Source organism: Passer domesticus, chromosome 11 (genome assembly GCF_036417665.1).
Source record: "Passer domesticus isolate bPasDom1 chromosome 11, bPasDom1.hap1, whole genome shotgun sequence".
In the NCBI taxonomy this organism is placed as follows: Eukaryota; Metazoa; Chordata; class Aves; order Passeriformes; family Passeridae; genus Passer; species Passer domesticus.
Window position 1 is genome coordinate 18,838,451 of NC_087484.1, and position 13,300 is coordinate 18,851,750.

General features: G+C 47.7%; 1 protein-coding gene across 7 annotated transcripts in view; it reads right to left on the reverse strand.

Moving 5' to 3' along the window:
- Window positions 1-13,300, reverse strand: part of INPP5D (inositol polyphosphate-5-phosphatase D) — a 90,878-nt gene that overhangs the window by 20,479 nt on the left and 57,099 nt on the right. For all 7 annotated transcript variants that reach the window (XR_010346380.1, XM_064386122.1, XM_064386123.1 and 4 more), the window contains 4 exons: window positions 8,491-8,641; window positions 6,235-6,406; window positions 5,694-5,834; window positions 51-138 (listed from right to left, as the gene is read on the reverse strand). Coding sequence is in view for 6 of the 7 variants with exons in the window: in XM_064386119.1 (XP_064242189.1) it covers window positions 51-138; window positions 5,694-5,834; window positions 6,235-6,406; window positions 8,491-8,641 (552 nt within the window). In the remaining variant the exon portion in view is untranslated. The remainder of the gene's footprint in view (window positions 1-50; window positions 139-5,693; window positions 5,835-6,234; window positions 6,407-8,490; window positions 8,642-13,300) is intronic.

Here is a 13,300-nt window from a genome sequence, read left to right on the forward strand (position 1 = left end):
ACAGCCACCCACACACCTGTCCTGCTCTTCCCACCTCCCAGCCCCCTTACCTGGGAGCGCTGGTGGGCACCAGGATGCAGCTGCTGCTCAAACACCTTCTGGATGGACTCCAGAGATGGGAGAGTCCTTGAGGCCTCACTGGGAACACAGACATGGCACAGGTCTAAGGCTGTTCTCTGGCCAGTTCCCTGGCTCTGTTCACACTTGGACTAAGCCACACAGACAAGATGACAGGCACACGTTCACATTGGACACATGTCCACACGGGGCCTGCCCTCGCCATGTGTCCCCTGAGCTGTGGGATGCGTGATGGCAGCAAATCCCAGCTGCCTGGTGATGTGGTCAATAGGGCAGTGTGAGTCACACAGCTGACTTCACCTTGCAAAGCTGGAACAAGGCCGTACTGGCTGCTCCTTGGGTTTTGCTTTGGAGGTTCTAACTTCCTAAATCTCCCCAGAAAGGTATCCCAGTCTGAGCAAAACCTGAAGATATGGTGTACAAGCAGCATCAACCCAACCATGCCAACTCGTAGATCCAAGTGCACTCAAATGCCTCAGAGCCCAGCACAGTCTGGTGCCTCTGAATGCTCTGTGGGAGTAGCTCGGTTCTGTACAGGGCCTGTGCAGCTGCTGAGGCTGTTGAGGACAGTGCTGGGGACTCCGTATGAGAAGAAAACTAATTCACGTATTTCATCTTACATGACAAAAAGGGGCCAGGCACAGCAAGGGGGTAGAAGAAGCAGCCCTTGATCCCCTGAGCAGAACCATTTACAGGTAATAATGCCATTCCTCCAGTGCTTCCCAATGAGATTCCACAGGATGCTCATTTGTTGAAATTGCTGTGTGACTTTGGCACAGAAGCTGCATACGGATAATGACAAGACTGATCCTGGCAAAAGCAGCCAGGGAGCACAGGTCAAAAGGAAGGTGATGGTGGTGAGCAGCACTAGGATACTTGCACTGTGTCTAGTCAACTGTGGATATTAATGATTTCCCTCACTTTCCTAAGTCTGAATAGACTGGATTTTATTCCATCTTTGTTAGGAAAAGTGCTCCAAAGCAAAAGCATGCCTGCCTGAAGATATTTCTCTAGATGTTGAACCAAGGATGACTAATTGCCTAAATTAAACATTCATGTTTGACATTTCAGTCGAAAAGACTTGCTGTGGGACACACAGGAGTACAAGGCACATGCAGGAAGCTGGTTCTGCTAATTTTATTCTTCCAATGCCACTATTCAGCTCTGGATCACCTAGGGCCCGTGTCACTGCAAACAGCTCTGGCCCCAAGCTGAAGAGTCCCATTGATTTCTGCAGCCATGGAGTCAGACCCCACGAGGCTGCAAGCAGTTGCAGGAACACTGGGAGAAGTTTAGTTTAAGAGTGAAAGGATATTTACTGTGATGTGCAGGCCATCTCTTGAAAACATAGCAGCAGCTGTTTGAAGCAACTCAGGAGTAATTTCTCATGGGAAAACTGCCCTCTGTTCACAGTGCAGCATGTAGGCTGTGTGTGAGGAGGAGGAACAGCTCCTGTGGGCGTTCAAGCCCACTAAAACCACAGGGTGGTTTTATTTACATTTGTAACTTCTTTTGTTTTCCTCTCTTGACAGTATAAATACCTTTAGTGATCTTCATTGAAGTGTCAGAAGCCTGTGTGTCCACATGCAGTTGCACAAGTGCTGGTATCACAACTGCGTGAAAAACTGCCTTAAAAACTCTGTGTGCAAATGATCTGTTGAGGGAGAATAAACAAGAATGTGCAGAGCAGCAACTGATGACCAAATGATGGCTTCAGACAGTAGCAGATTGAATAGAACACCATTGGTGTTTTTCACTGGAAGTTGAACACATCCCCTTGCATGGGTAGTCCCCTCTCTCTCTGAGTCCGCTTTCCAGCGGCTGAAGGATTCCCCTGGCCAAGGAAACTCTTGTATGGCAACTTCTTTACCATGGAATGCCTCACAAAAGTACCCATCAGCCTTACAGGTCTTGGTTTTGTTTGTATATTTCCAGTATAAGATCTGCCAGAGGGAGTAGCCTCTCCCCAGGGTTCCTGGTCCCCCAGGCTCTAATAAGGAGATGTACCATGGCTGTCCTGACCCCTTGGCCACTGCCAGTCCTAAAAGGTAGTGGTAGCAGTAGCAGCAGAGTTAAAACCAGCTTTCCCAGTCTCTGATGAACACTGAAGTCCAGGCCTTGCTAAATTAATCAGGGATAATGGGTGAGGGAATAGCTTACAACCTTTGCACTCTGGTCTGCTGCGCTTGAGTTTCTTGGCCAGATGTGCATCCTGCCCATGGCCAGTACCTGAACTGCCAAGGGCACAGACTGTTCACAAACAGTTCCTCTCTCAGCCCCACTGCTCACTATAAGCTCTTTCCTTCTCCTGACCACTGAGCAGCTCCAGTGCTGTCCCCTCTTCTTTGCTGACCTTGGCAGTCACCACCCACCCACAGCCTGGGGTCTCAGCACTGGCTGAGGAGCAAAGGGCACTGGATGCTCCTTTCTCACTGTGACTGCAGCGTGTCTGAGCCTGACCCTGAGAGATGGCACCGCTGAGCTCTGCAAGGTGAGGGGAAGCCAGAACACAGATCATAAAACCCTCACACTCACAGCACGTCTGTGTGGCTCCCCAGCAGCTGGGCCAGCCCAGCCACAACGAGTCTGTGCACACTCATAACCCTCAGCACTGCCTGGCAATTCAGAGGAGCTTCAGCTCCACTGCAAGAGATCTGCTGGGCTGATTAACAGCTCTGGGGTTTTTGTTTTGTTTTTTAACCTATTCTCAAATAGTGTGAAAACAATGGAGTTGAACATTAAAAGAAGACACCAAGAAGCAGCCTAGGAATAACCTGTACTTTCAGCTGGAATTCCCTGCACAGCTAAAGGAAGCTCAGGGAAATAAAACCTAAATTTAGGGAATGCCACTGACAAAATCTGAGTTCAGAAGTTACATAAGGGAAGTGAAAGGAATGAAAGGGATTTGTCTTTACAAACAAACTGTGGTTCTGCTGATAAATGAAACTAGATACTGAGAGATAAAAGAAACAATAGGAAGAATTCCACTGATTGATGAAAGGGATTTGTCTTTACAAACAAACTGTGAGTCTGCTGATAAAGGTAGATACTGAGAGATGAAGGAAGCAATAGGAGGAACCAGGAATTCCATAGGAATTCCACTGATTGACACAAGGAAAAGAAAAAGGGGGAGTATATATTAGAAGGAGGCGTGTATTAAGCGATTCAGGAACTCTGTACCTCTCAAGTACCTCAGCCAATGGAGAAAGAGAGAGGAAAATTAGGATAAAAAGGAGGCTGCATCCTCTAACAATTTGAGAGACCCTAGGGGAATGATCCGTGGCCACTCCCTTAATTTAAATAAAGTAACAGGACTCCTCTGTCTCCTTAATTGGACATAAACCTCTGGTGTTTGTGGATTAATTTTCTTGATTGAAGTAATCTTAAACCCTAGACAACCTCAGAGATTAAGTGTAAAACAATAGGATACTCAAGCATCTGATTATTAGCCAGCTGAAGGTAAGCAAGTAGTTTGGTTGGATGGTAGAGATCCATGAGACAATGTGAAGAGAGGGGGAGAGGCTCCTCAGTGAGACCTGAAAGAGACACAGCCTGCAATTCTGGACTGTCATGGCAAAACTCAGAAGGCAGCTCCAACAAACCAAAATAATGCCGGTATGGGGAGAAAATATTGGGGTAGAACAGCATGAGGATGTGCATTTCCATAGCCATGTGAAGTGACCAGAGGGACAGAGGGCAAGCCCTTGTCCTTTGCTGGGTTTGTGGTGCAGTGTCCTGTCTTGAGGATGGTCCTTTTTTTGTTTGGTTGATTTTTTTGTATGGTGTCCGGGGTGGTCGCAGCCCTCTCCCTGAAGTGTTTTTCCTACACTTGGTTTGCCACCCCGGGCGTGCTGCCTGTCATTCCAGCCGCCGCCCCGCAGTTCCCGCTGCCGCCGCCATTTCCCATCCTGAGGGCACCGGCCCGGCCGCCCCTGCGCGGGTGCGAGGGAAGCCCCGTGCCCTCTCTGCCGCCCTCACACGGGCAGAGCGGGGCGAGCCCGTGGCACAGCGCCCCCTGCAGGCGCGGGGGAACCACCGCCCGGCCCGGAGCCAGCAGCGCCCCCTGCTGGCTGTGCCTGAACTGCGCCCGAGGGGAACGCGCCGGCAGCACAGGGAAGGCTGGGACTGGGTCTCTGGTTTTGTTTGTTGTCCTTAGCTTGTCTTGTTTTATATATAGATATGTATAAAAGAATATGTAAGAACATATATATATATATTCTAGTAAATAACTGTTATTCCCTTTCTTGTATCTTTGCCTGAGAGCCCCTTAATTTCAAAGTTAAATAATTTGGAGGAAAGGGGATCATATTTTCCATTCTAAGGGAGGTTCCTGCCTTGCTTGGCAGACACCTGTCTTTCAAACCAAGACATGTCCCTACATTCAGCAGGCTTCCACCAGCAGCAGAACTCACCCAGCTCTGCTTTAGGACGTCACTTTGCAATGTCCAGTCACCATAAATAGTACAGAAAATCCAGAAATGTTAAAGATATCCTGGCAGTTAAGGGAATTATAGCCTTGCTGGATCTCCTTTCTTTCATTTCTCCACATGCATTTATGAGGAATAGGGTTGTGAAACCCAGATAAACTTAAGTAGAATAAGAAGTTGGAAATGAGAGAAACCAAACCTGGTTACCACAGCAGCACCAGAGGTATTTTAGTAACGCAAGACTCTCACTTGTGATTTCATTTGATTTGAGCTTCCACTGTTCACGTTTATTCTTAGCTGGCCACCTGGGTCTCCCCTCCCATGCATGCAGAGAGGCAAAATGCTCAGGCAGGGCACAGAAGGGCAGCTCTTGCAGCAATCTGTCCTCAGTCCTCACAGGGCTTGTCTGTGGCAGCTGGCTTCTAGGAGAATAGGATCAGGCCAGCAGCACAACCAGCCTCACCTCTGCATACACCAGAGAGAAGGGTATGGCAAGCCTTGGAGAGAAGTATGGAAATATGTGCCCTCTGCTGCGGAGCGCTCCAAGAGGTCTGCGCAAGTTTGGGCTGGTCCCTTTGCTTACAATCAGCAGGGGGGAAATAACATCCTTCCACCAGAGAAGGAGGGAGCTCTGCCATGTTCTAGCAGAGTTTTTCTATTTGTGACATGGAAGGCCTCCAAACAGGAAAGGTAAAATTTGGAGAGTCAAGTGTCTAGGCTCCTTTTTCATTTCAGCTGGCCTTCACCAACATCAGTGGAATCACTCCAAGTTCACAGTGCATTAGTGGGAAGGAAAATCAGTGTTTAAAATCTAGTTATACACTAATTTGTGCTTGTTTCCATAAATGGCTTGTGCTTGACAATCCTGTGGGTGTCATTTATGCATTACCAAATTATGCAGTTAATCGGTTAGTACATTTTTTGTTTTGTTTTTTTCTAAACAAAGCTTAAAATATAATACTCTGCTCTCTGAAACCCCCAGAAGAAAACTTGCTTGTCAGAGCTGTCTCTTCTATATAGATTTCATATATTTGGATCAGAATCACAGGTCATGGTATCTAAATATACTGGTTTTGAGAGCAAAGCAATTTCCTATTCCAGAAATGAGGGTTCTCAATGCATGCACATGGAATCTTTGTTAGACTACGGTGTTATGGCATTACATTCTGAAAACCAGCTTCTAGTTACCTGAAGAGTCCTTTGCAAAGAGCTGTAAGTAATTTCTTCAGTTGAGGAAGATTGGAAGAGCCAGTCTGCACCATCTCAAAGTCACTGATGATGTGAACTCGCAGGTAATCCTGGATGAGTTTAAGATGCTCGTCAGAGACACTGTGAAGTAAACAGACAGGTCAAAAGCCAGCTCTTCTCTGTACTCCCAAATATCAAATAGCTTTCTTATTTTTCTCAAATTCCCACTGTTTAGACACATGGCTAATAAACCAAGTTTTCTCAGATATTACTCATCCTTTATATTAGAAAACTATACCTCAGTGGAGAAAGTGTATGGGTGATTTTAATAATTCAGAAATGTATTTTTTCTAGACAACAGCTGGACTGTAAACAGCAGTCAATGCACTGTTGATCTGATTCTGTTCTTTATTTGGTAGTACAAATGAGGAGTAATCTTGCTGAATCAAACAGATCCTCAGCTGTTCCAAACAGAGAGGCCCAGCAAGCACAGAACTGGGCTGAAGGCTGGTTCACAGCCCTGTCACTTGCCCTTCTTTACCTGCTTGTGTCCTGGTACTGCAGTCGCTGGAGTAGTGTCTCAGAAAGGGACAGTTTATTCACATCTGCCACCCGTGAGTTTTCGGGGAGAGAAGAGACGTCCTTTGTCTCACTGCTCGGCAGTGCCATGAGGATGTTGCGTGGGGGCAGGACAGGAGGTGTGGGTACCAGGTCTAGCAAGAAGGAAAGGAAAGGCACAGTCATTCCAGCCCAGAAATTGGACCTCTTGTCCCTCACCCCAGGCAGGGCAGAGCCCACTCTGCAGGGGCAGTCTTTGCAGAAGCCATCTCTTCCAACAGGTCTGTGGAGGGATGTCAGAGCTGGGAAGCTCAGGGCTCAGCACTGGCCCAGCTGTGTTTCCAGGGATGGCAGTGAGTGGGATGAAGGGTCAGGCTTGAACCTCACGTGCAGGCAGCACATGCCTCTGCCTCTGTCTCTGCCTGCAGTGAACCCCAGCCAGTTTTGACTCTCCCATTTGCACAGCAGCTGTGAAGGTTAATTTGTTAAATTGAATATAATGCTTAGAAAACATAGCATGTGTACCTCACCCATGTCATTCCCATTATCATGGGGATCTGCTACTGAGGCAGAATGGATGGAGGGATGTGATGGAAGGAGCACCAGAAACTGCTAATGGAAAGAAGTGAATGGCAAAATAAGCAGAGATGGAGAAAAGAGGCCCCATGACCCAGTGCATAGGGGCTGAATATCCTGCCTTGTCTTGTGGACATTGAGTTGGAAGGAAAAAGGATTTTCCAGCTGCTCATCATATCTCCCTCTCCTGGGAGAAGAGTGGGTTCATCTCCACTGATCCCAACCATGGTTACCTTTCTTTCCATACCAATTGCTCCAACAGTTTGTTACACATGTTGTATTGTAGCAGGTTGAGTTGTGAAGTTTTGTTTGGTTATTTCCTAATGGTGGAATTTGCATTACAAAAATACCCCCAGGACTGACCCACTGCTTCTGGGCCGCTGCTGTGATTCAGAGCTGCCACAGCACTGAGCCATGGGTGGTTAATCTGCAGGGTGCTTATCTCCCACCTCTGTAGTTTCACATCTAAGATGATCAGACATCTGTAGGCCCTACATGGCTCCACCATGATAGCACAAAGTGCCTTAACAAAACCTAAATTCTGTACACGGGCAGCCCAGACCCAGTGCTAATCTCTCTTCATCTGAAGGCTCTTAGTCTTGGATACAACTTCATTCCCTGCTGCTTGCCTCTCTCTGTATTATTTTTGCTGTAGTTCTCTCCCCAGCTCTGGGAGCTGGAGACTCAGTACAACTGGCCAAAAGCCAGGAACATCTTTACTGAGCAGCTTTGCAAAATTTTGTTCTATTTCTTCCAGAAAATTGCATACCAAAATCTTCCAGCTCCTGTTAGATATACAGTGGATTCCATCAAAGGGTTACACAGACTCTGGGTTGCACAGGCTCATGAGTCTGCCCTAGTTCACAGGGCCTGTCTGTCTGTCCCAGGGATTGTGTCCTTCAGACAAGTTTGATTGCAGTGCTTATCATTTCCAGACAGACATCACACAGGACAGGAAGGATGGCTCTGTGGACATGACCTTCCTCTAGGAGAACTATGACATACCCAAGGGGTGATCCAGGAAAAATCCAAGAAATTACCTGAGACCAGTGAGTGCCAGGAACCCACAGTGGCATTGACATAAAATAGTTGGGATAATGCCAATCACACCTCTTCATCATACACGTGCCTCTGTACATGGAGTTAGACTGTCTGCCACTGCCAGAGCCATGCCCTCTGCTTTGGACTGTCAAAAATGTCCCCTAGAGCAGAGCAGCTGAGGGGTTTCAGATGCCCCTCATCAGCTGCAGGTGCATGGCACAGCAGAGAAATGTGCTTCAAGACTTGAGGGAGCATCTCTCTTTTGAGAGAGGCCCTACAGATGCGGGACAAGGAGAGGGTGCAGAGGTTTGGGAGATGGCTGGACCATAAACAGTTGGAGTCCAGATAAGGATACCAGATTAACCACCCCCTCACCAGATGCAGTATACTTCCACAGAGGGTCTCATGTATTCCCTCAGGTGAGCTAAACTGATGCTCCAGGTGCTGTACCACAGAAGACATGAGGGCTCACTGCCGCAGGGCCTTGCCAGCTCAGGCCTCTCTATGCTCTGCTCTGTTTTATGGCACAACATGTTCTAATCTCCTGCCTGCACTGCTTATCTCCAGTCAAGAGGTATGAGTCAAGGGTCTGCATCACCAAGTCACATCATGGGTTTCTTACCAGTGTCCTCCTCCAGTTCATCAGCAGCCTCCTCCTCTTCCCGTGGCACTGGATATTTGAGGTGCCATACCAGACCCATGTTCTCCTTCTTGTAATACTCTATCAGTTCCTCCAGGTTCTGAAAGTACCTCACAGGAACACCCTCTGATGCCTGAAACAAAACACAAGAGGCAGTCATGGCATGGGATTTCCTACCACACAAACATTGCCCCTTGCAGAAGGAAAAACAAAGCCATAGAGAGAGGAAAAAGCCACTGCTGCTGCCCAGAAGAGAACTTGCCCTGGTCTTGCTGCCCATCTGACCACAGGCTCCATGCAGAACAAACAAACACTTAAGCTCACACATTCCAGCTGGAGTCAGCAGAGACACCAACCTCAAAGACCCACTGAAGCCAAATGGAAGAGCTCTCTCAGTGGGTTAAGGGTGATTAGCTTCACAGCAAAGGAAGATTTTTAAAACAAATAATTCTCCCAGATTAATCTTTGTATTCTCTCTTTTACTGAGCACAAAGCCCCCAGACTGTATTATATTTTGTGGTATCCAGGAAGGTTTTACTGTGAAATTGGAAGATAAACATGGCTAAATCCAGATGTTAGCATCCCTTCCAGGATTCAAAGGCTCAGAACTGGGTTCAAATGAAACAAGGTGCCACCCACACAGGATTGCTGGGATGGAGGTTTAGAGAGCAGCAAGGACTGCAAACACACATGGCATGACATTCTGTGTGCCAGCTGAATTCTGTGACCTAACCTGTCTCAAGCATACCCTGGCCATTAATCTCAGCAAATGGTTACCCACAGAGGCCAAACACAGGGAGAAGGTTTTAGAGGTGTTCAGAGCCAAAGCTTCAGTGTAATTATATCCACACATTGGCACAGTGACTCTGCCAGCAGGAACAGCTGCTGTCCCTGCAGCTCTGCCTCCTTGCTTCAACCACAGACCCTACCAAAGACAGACACGGTCTCTCATGGCTCAGTACAGACCTGACGAAGGGAAAGGACCCTGCATCACCTTCCAAACTGTACTGAAGTACCATCCAGTCCCAAGGCTACAGCAACACACAGCCAAAGCTCTGATCCCTCTCCTTGGGACACCCTCTTCCTGGCACACCTTCTGGACAAAAGGTTTTCCCACAGAAACCAAACCAAGAAGGCCTTGTCTATATCTGCCATAAAAGATCAAGGAGTGGGGGCAGAATGGTAGAGAGCAGTTGTTTTCCATCCCCACAAGGCTGTTGTTCTTGACTTAAAAGATCAACACTGGGAATTGCTCACAACTGGGCAATCCAAAGGAAGACCTGATCACCCCAACGGCAGGCTTGACTGATACTGTTTTGCATGCATAAAACTCAATTTTGCATAGGAAACATGGTTAATTAGTAAGGAATTAAAGCTGTGACTCTAATTAGACATAACTTGTTACACAGACATTCTGCCTCTGACTAACAGGCAGGGTATTTAAATTTATTTTGGGATTGCAATGATTGCCGGTAAAAAGTAACACATCCAGAGTTTCAATACATGTTTGAACAAGCTTATTTACTTGCCATTAATTTTTGCTCGGTTTTTTATTCTCTGTGAACTTTTTTGTTTGAAAGGAGAATGTAGAAAATCCAAGAAATTAAACAGGCAAGATGTGAGCAAAAACCACAGCAAAACACAGGAAAATGTCTTCAGTGAGTCCTAGCACCAACAAGATTTATTTTTAACTTTTCCTAAATAATAAAATCCCAGGCCAGAAATTAGGACAGTGCTTGCAATAGTGAACTGCATTTGAAGTCATCAGTGCCCTCAGGCCTGCCATTAAAAATACCTTGCATTTTTAAGCTACACCTGAATGTCTTTAAAGGCTCAGCAAGGCACATTTTCACAACAGACATGGGTGATGTTTCTGAGAGCTCTGCCTGTAAAGCCTCCTTCTCTGTCTTCCACATAACTGCTGCTGCATTTAACAAGATTTATTATTCTCATACACTGGAAAATGTCATGTTCAGCATGAAGGCAATGCTTGGGCAAACAGTGGATTATATTTTTGTAATGCCCAAGATGTTAAAACAAATCATTGGTTAAAACGTCTCATGATCCTACCCAGTATAGACCAAATCTTGCTCTTCTAGAGCAGCACAGACTCTGCATGTTCAGAATGACTTCTCATTTACACCAATTAATGCAAATAGCATCTGGGTCCTCCCAGACTCTTCTGCTTCTTGGTGCCAAGTGTGAAGGTTGGGAATCAGGGAAAACCATCGAGAAAAGCAGCTCTAATCCATTCTATGAAAGGATCCTGAAGTCAGAGTGCTGCACTGGAACAGACCTGGAATAGTTCAACCAGTCTTCCACGCTTCTCTGTTCATCTTTCAGGCAGTACCTTCTTCTCTGAAATCCCCATTTTTGTGATTATTCATTGTCCAGCACCCCCCCAGCAGCCCACAGGGCACTGTTAGCAGCTCTGGTGGTGGGTGGCAGCACACTCAGTCTCTGTGACCTGCCCACGGCAGTGTTGCCCACACTCCACCCTCTGGATTACCCTGCCTGGGCTGCCTTCTGCCCACCTGCAGCCCCCATAGACGGGCTGAAGCTCATGAGGAACAAGGCTTGGGGTGGCTTGTTTTACCCTAAGCTACTCCAAAGGGCGCCTGGGAAAAGGCATCAGCCCCATCAGAGCACAGAGACCCTAAAACACAACAAGGACAAACAGGGTCAGAGTTTGCCATGTGCATCCCAGTAGGAGAAAAGCTTTGCTGTTGGTGCTCTCTCACCTCTGGAATCACTGCAGCCTACTCCTCTCCTCCTCTTTCCAAACTCCTCCTTCACTTTCCTTTGCTACTTCACCACCTGCCTGCTTCCGCTGATCTCCCCTGACTGTGCCTGAAGGCCCCTGTCCTGTTACTGCACAGCATCCCTGCCACCCTCAGTGCCCAAACACTGTCTTCTCAGCCTTGCTCTGCCCCTCAGCTCCTGCCCTCCCAGGGTGCCTGCAGGAAGACAGACAGCCATGAACAGCACTTTTAAGGCCAAACGGAGTCTTGATAGAAGTGGTAGGAAAGGCTGAATTAGCACTTTTTGCTGCCAAGGATAGTTCAGTCTCTGAAACCATCCTGCTCTCTGTAGTAAGCAGAAGAAGCAGCATTTTGCAACAGGCCTCCTTCCTCTAACTCACTGCCCAGTCCAAAACCTGTGTTTCAGCCCAAATTCCCCAGCATGGCCATCAGCCCTAGCTCTCATGCAGCCTGGCTGGGTGCACACATGAGCAGAGAGGCCCTGCTGTTACACACCCCTTCTACTCTGTTGACTTGGCCCACCGCACCCAGCCACCTTTCTTGATGAAGCCCCCCTTCTCCACCCTCAAGGATAAGTGGAATTTGTGGCCATGTCAAGAAGCTGGGCTTTGCATGCATCTGAATCCAGATGCTCATTCCCGAAGAGAAGCAGCCTCCATTCGAGCACTGCCAGCTCCTCTGACAGCCCACCCTCCCCAAGTCCAGTCAGGAGAAAAAGGACCAACTCCCAATGGCACACAGTAAAATAACAGACAGCATTTCATATTTTAAGACAGAATTCAGCAAAGAACTGAACACGTGGCCCAAGCAGCTGCACAGAGATAGGTGAGAGCTGAAATAAGAAAATGGGGAACTGGCAGGGTGAGGAGCTCAAATCAGCCATGGCCAAGTACAGAAGGAAGGGTGGGCAGCCTGAAACCTGCACAGCACACACTCATGGGTGTTCAAGGGTCCTTCCCCACACCACAAAAAGCAGTGGCACCACTTTGCTACACATCAGCTCAGCTGTCATGAAAGTCTGAAAGCAAAATCATTTGATTATGCTCATTCATTTACTTTTGTATTATAATTGTTGTTATTTGCAAGGACCTCAACAGAGGAAGTGTACGGGAAGGGCTGCACCCCTCCAACACACACAGCCATGCCCAGCTACTCTCTCTGTCTTTTGCCTGCATTATGAAACAAGCTCCTCCCAGTTCAAACATCCCCAAACATCCCCACTCCCCACAAGAGAGCAGGGCACCCTGCTTTGTGCTGCCTCCTTCAGCACAGAGACACAGCAAACACTGTACATTGTTTGAAATGGGAGAGAACAGTAAGAGCAAGATTTTGTTGCACTGGCTTCTCCCCCTGGGGAGGGGATGAGAGCAAAGCCTACATGACAGACAAGTCATGTTTGGCACACAAGTGCAAGGTACTCAGATACTACCTGTGCTGCATGAGCCCCTCCAAATCTAACAGCTCATTATTTTGCTCCCAGCCACAGAGTGAGAGGACCATGACCGAGGCTGTGGTGTGATTCCAGCCAGCACTGCCTGGGACTGCAGGGATTATGCCTGAGCAGCATCAGTTGCACATGCAAAGTCTGGCTCAGTAATGTTGCTGTGAGTGCACAGGGCTGGTCTCTGCCAGCAAGTGAGGAAAGCAGCCCAAATCTGGGACATCTACTAGGACATCTGCTTTCTTCCCACTTGAACTTGTGGCAAAGGTTTATAGGTGAGGAAGGAGAAGTGGTGGTGGATAATGAAGTATGGGTATTGAGTCAGGTTGTAGATGGTTGCAGAGCACATTACCAAAAACTGGATTGGTGGTAAACTATTAACAAACATCCTCCAGACAACTGCATGGGATGACAGGAGCAAGGCAAAATGCAGCCTAAACTTTACACAAGCTTGTTCTGGATTTTGAGACAGGAAGCACAGGCAGAACAGGGTACTGTGAACAAACCAAAGCAGGATGGGGCAGCACAGAGCAAGCTGGAGCCACCCCAGCAGAGCCAACAATGAAATCCACTTCCCGCCCCCCTGCCT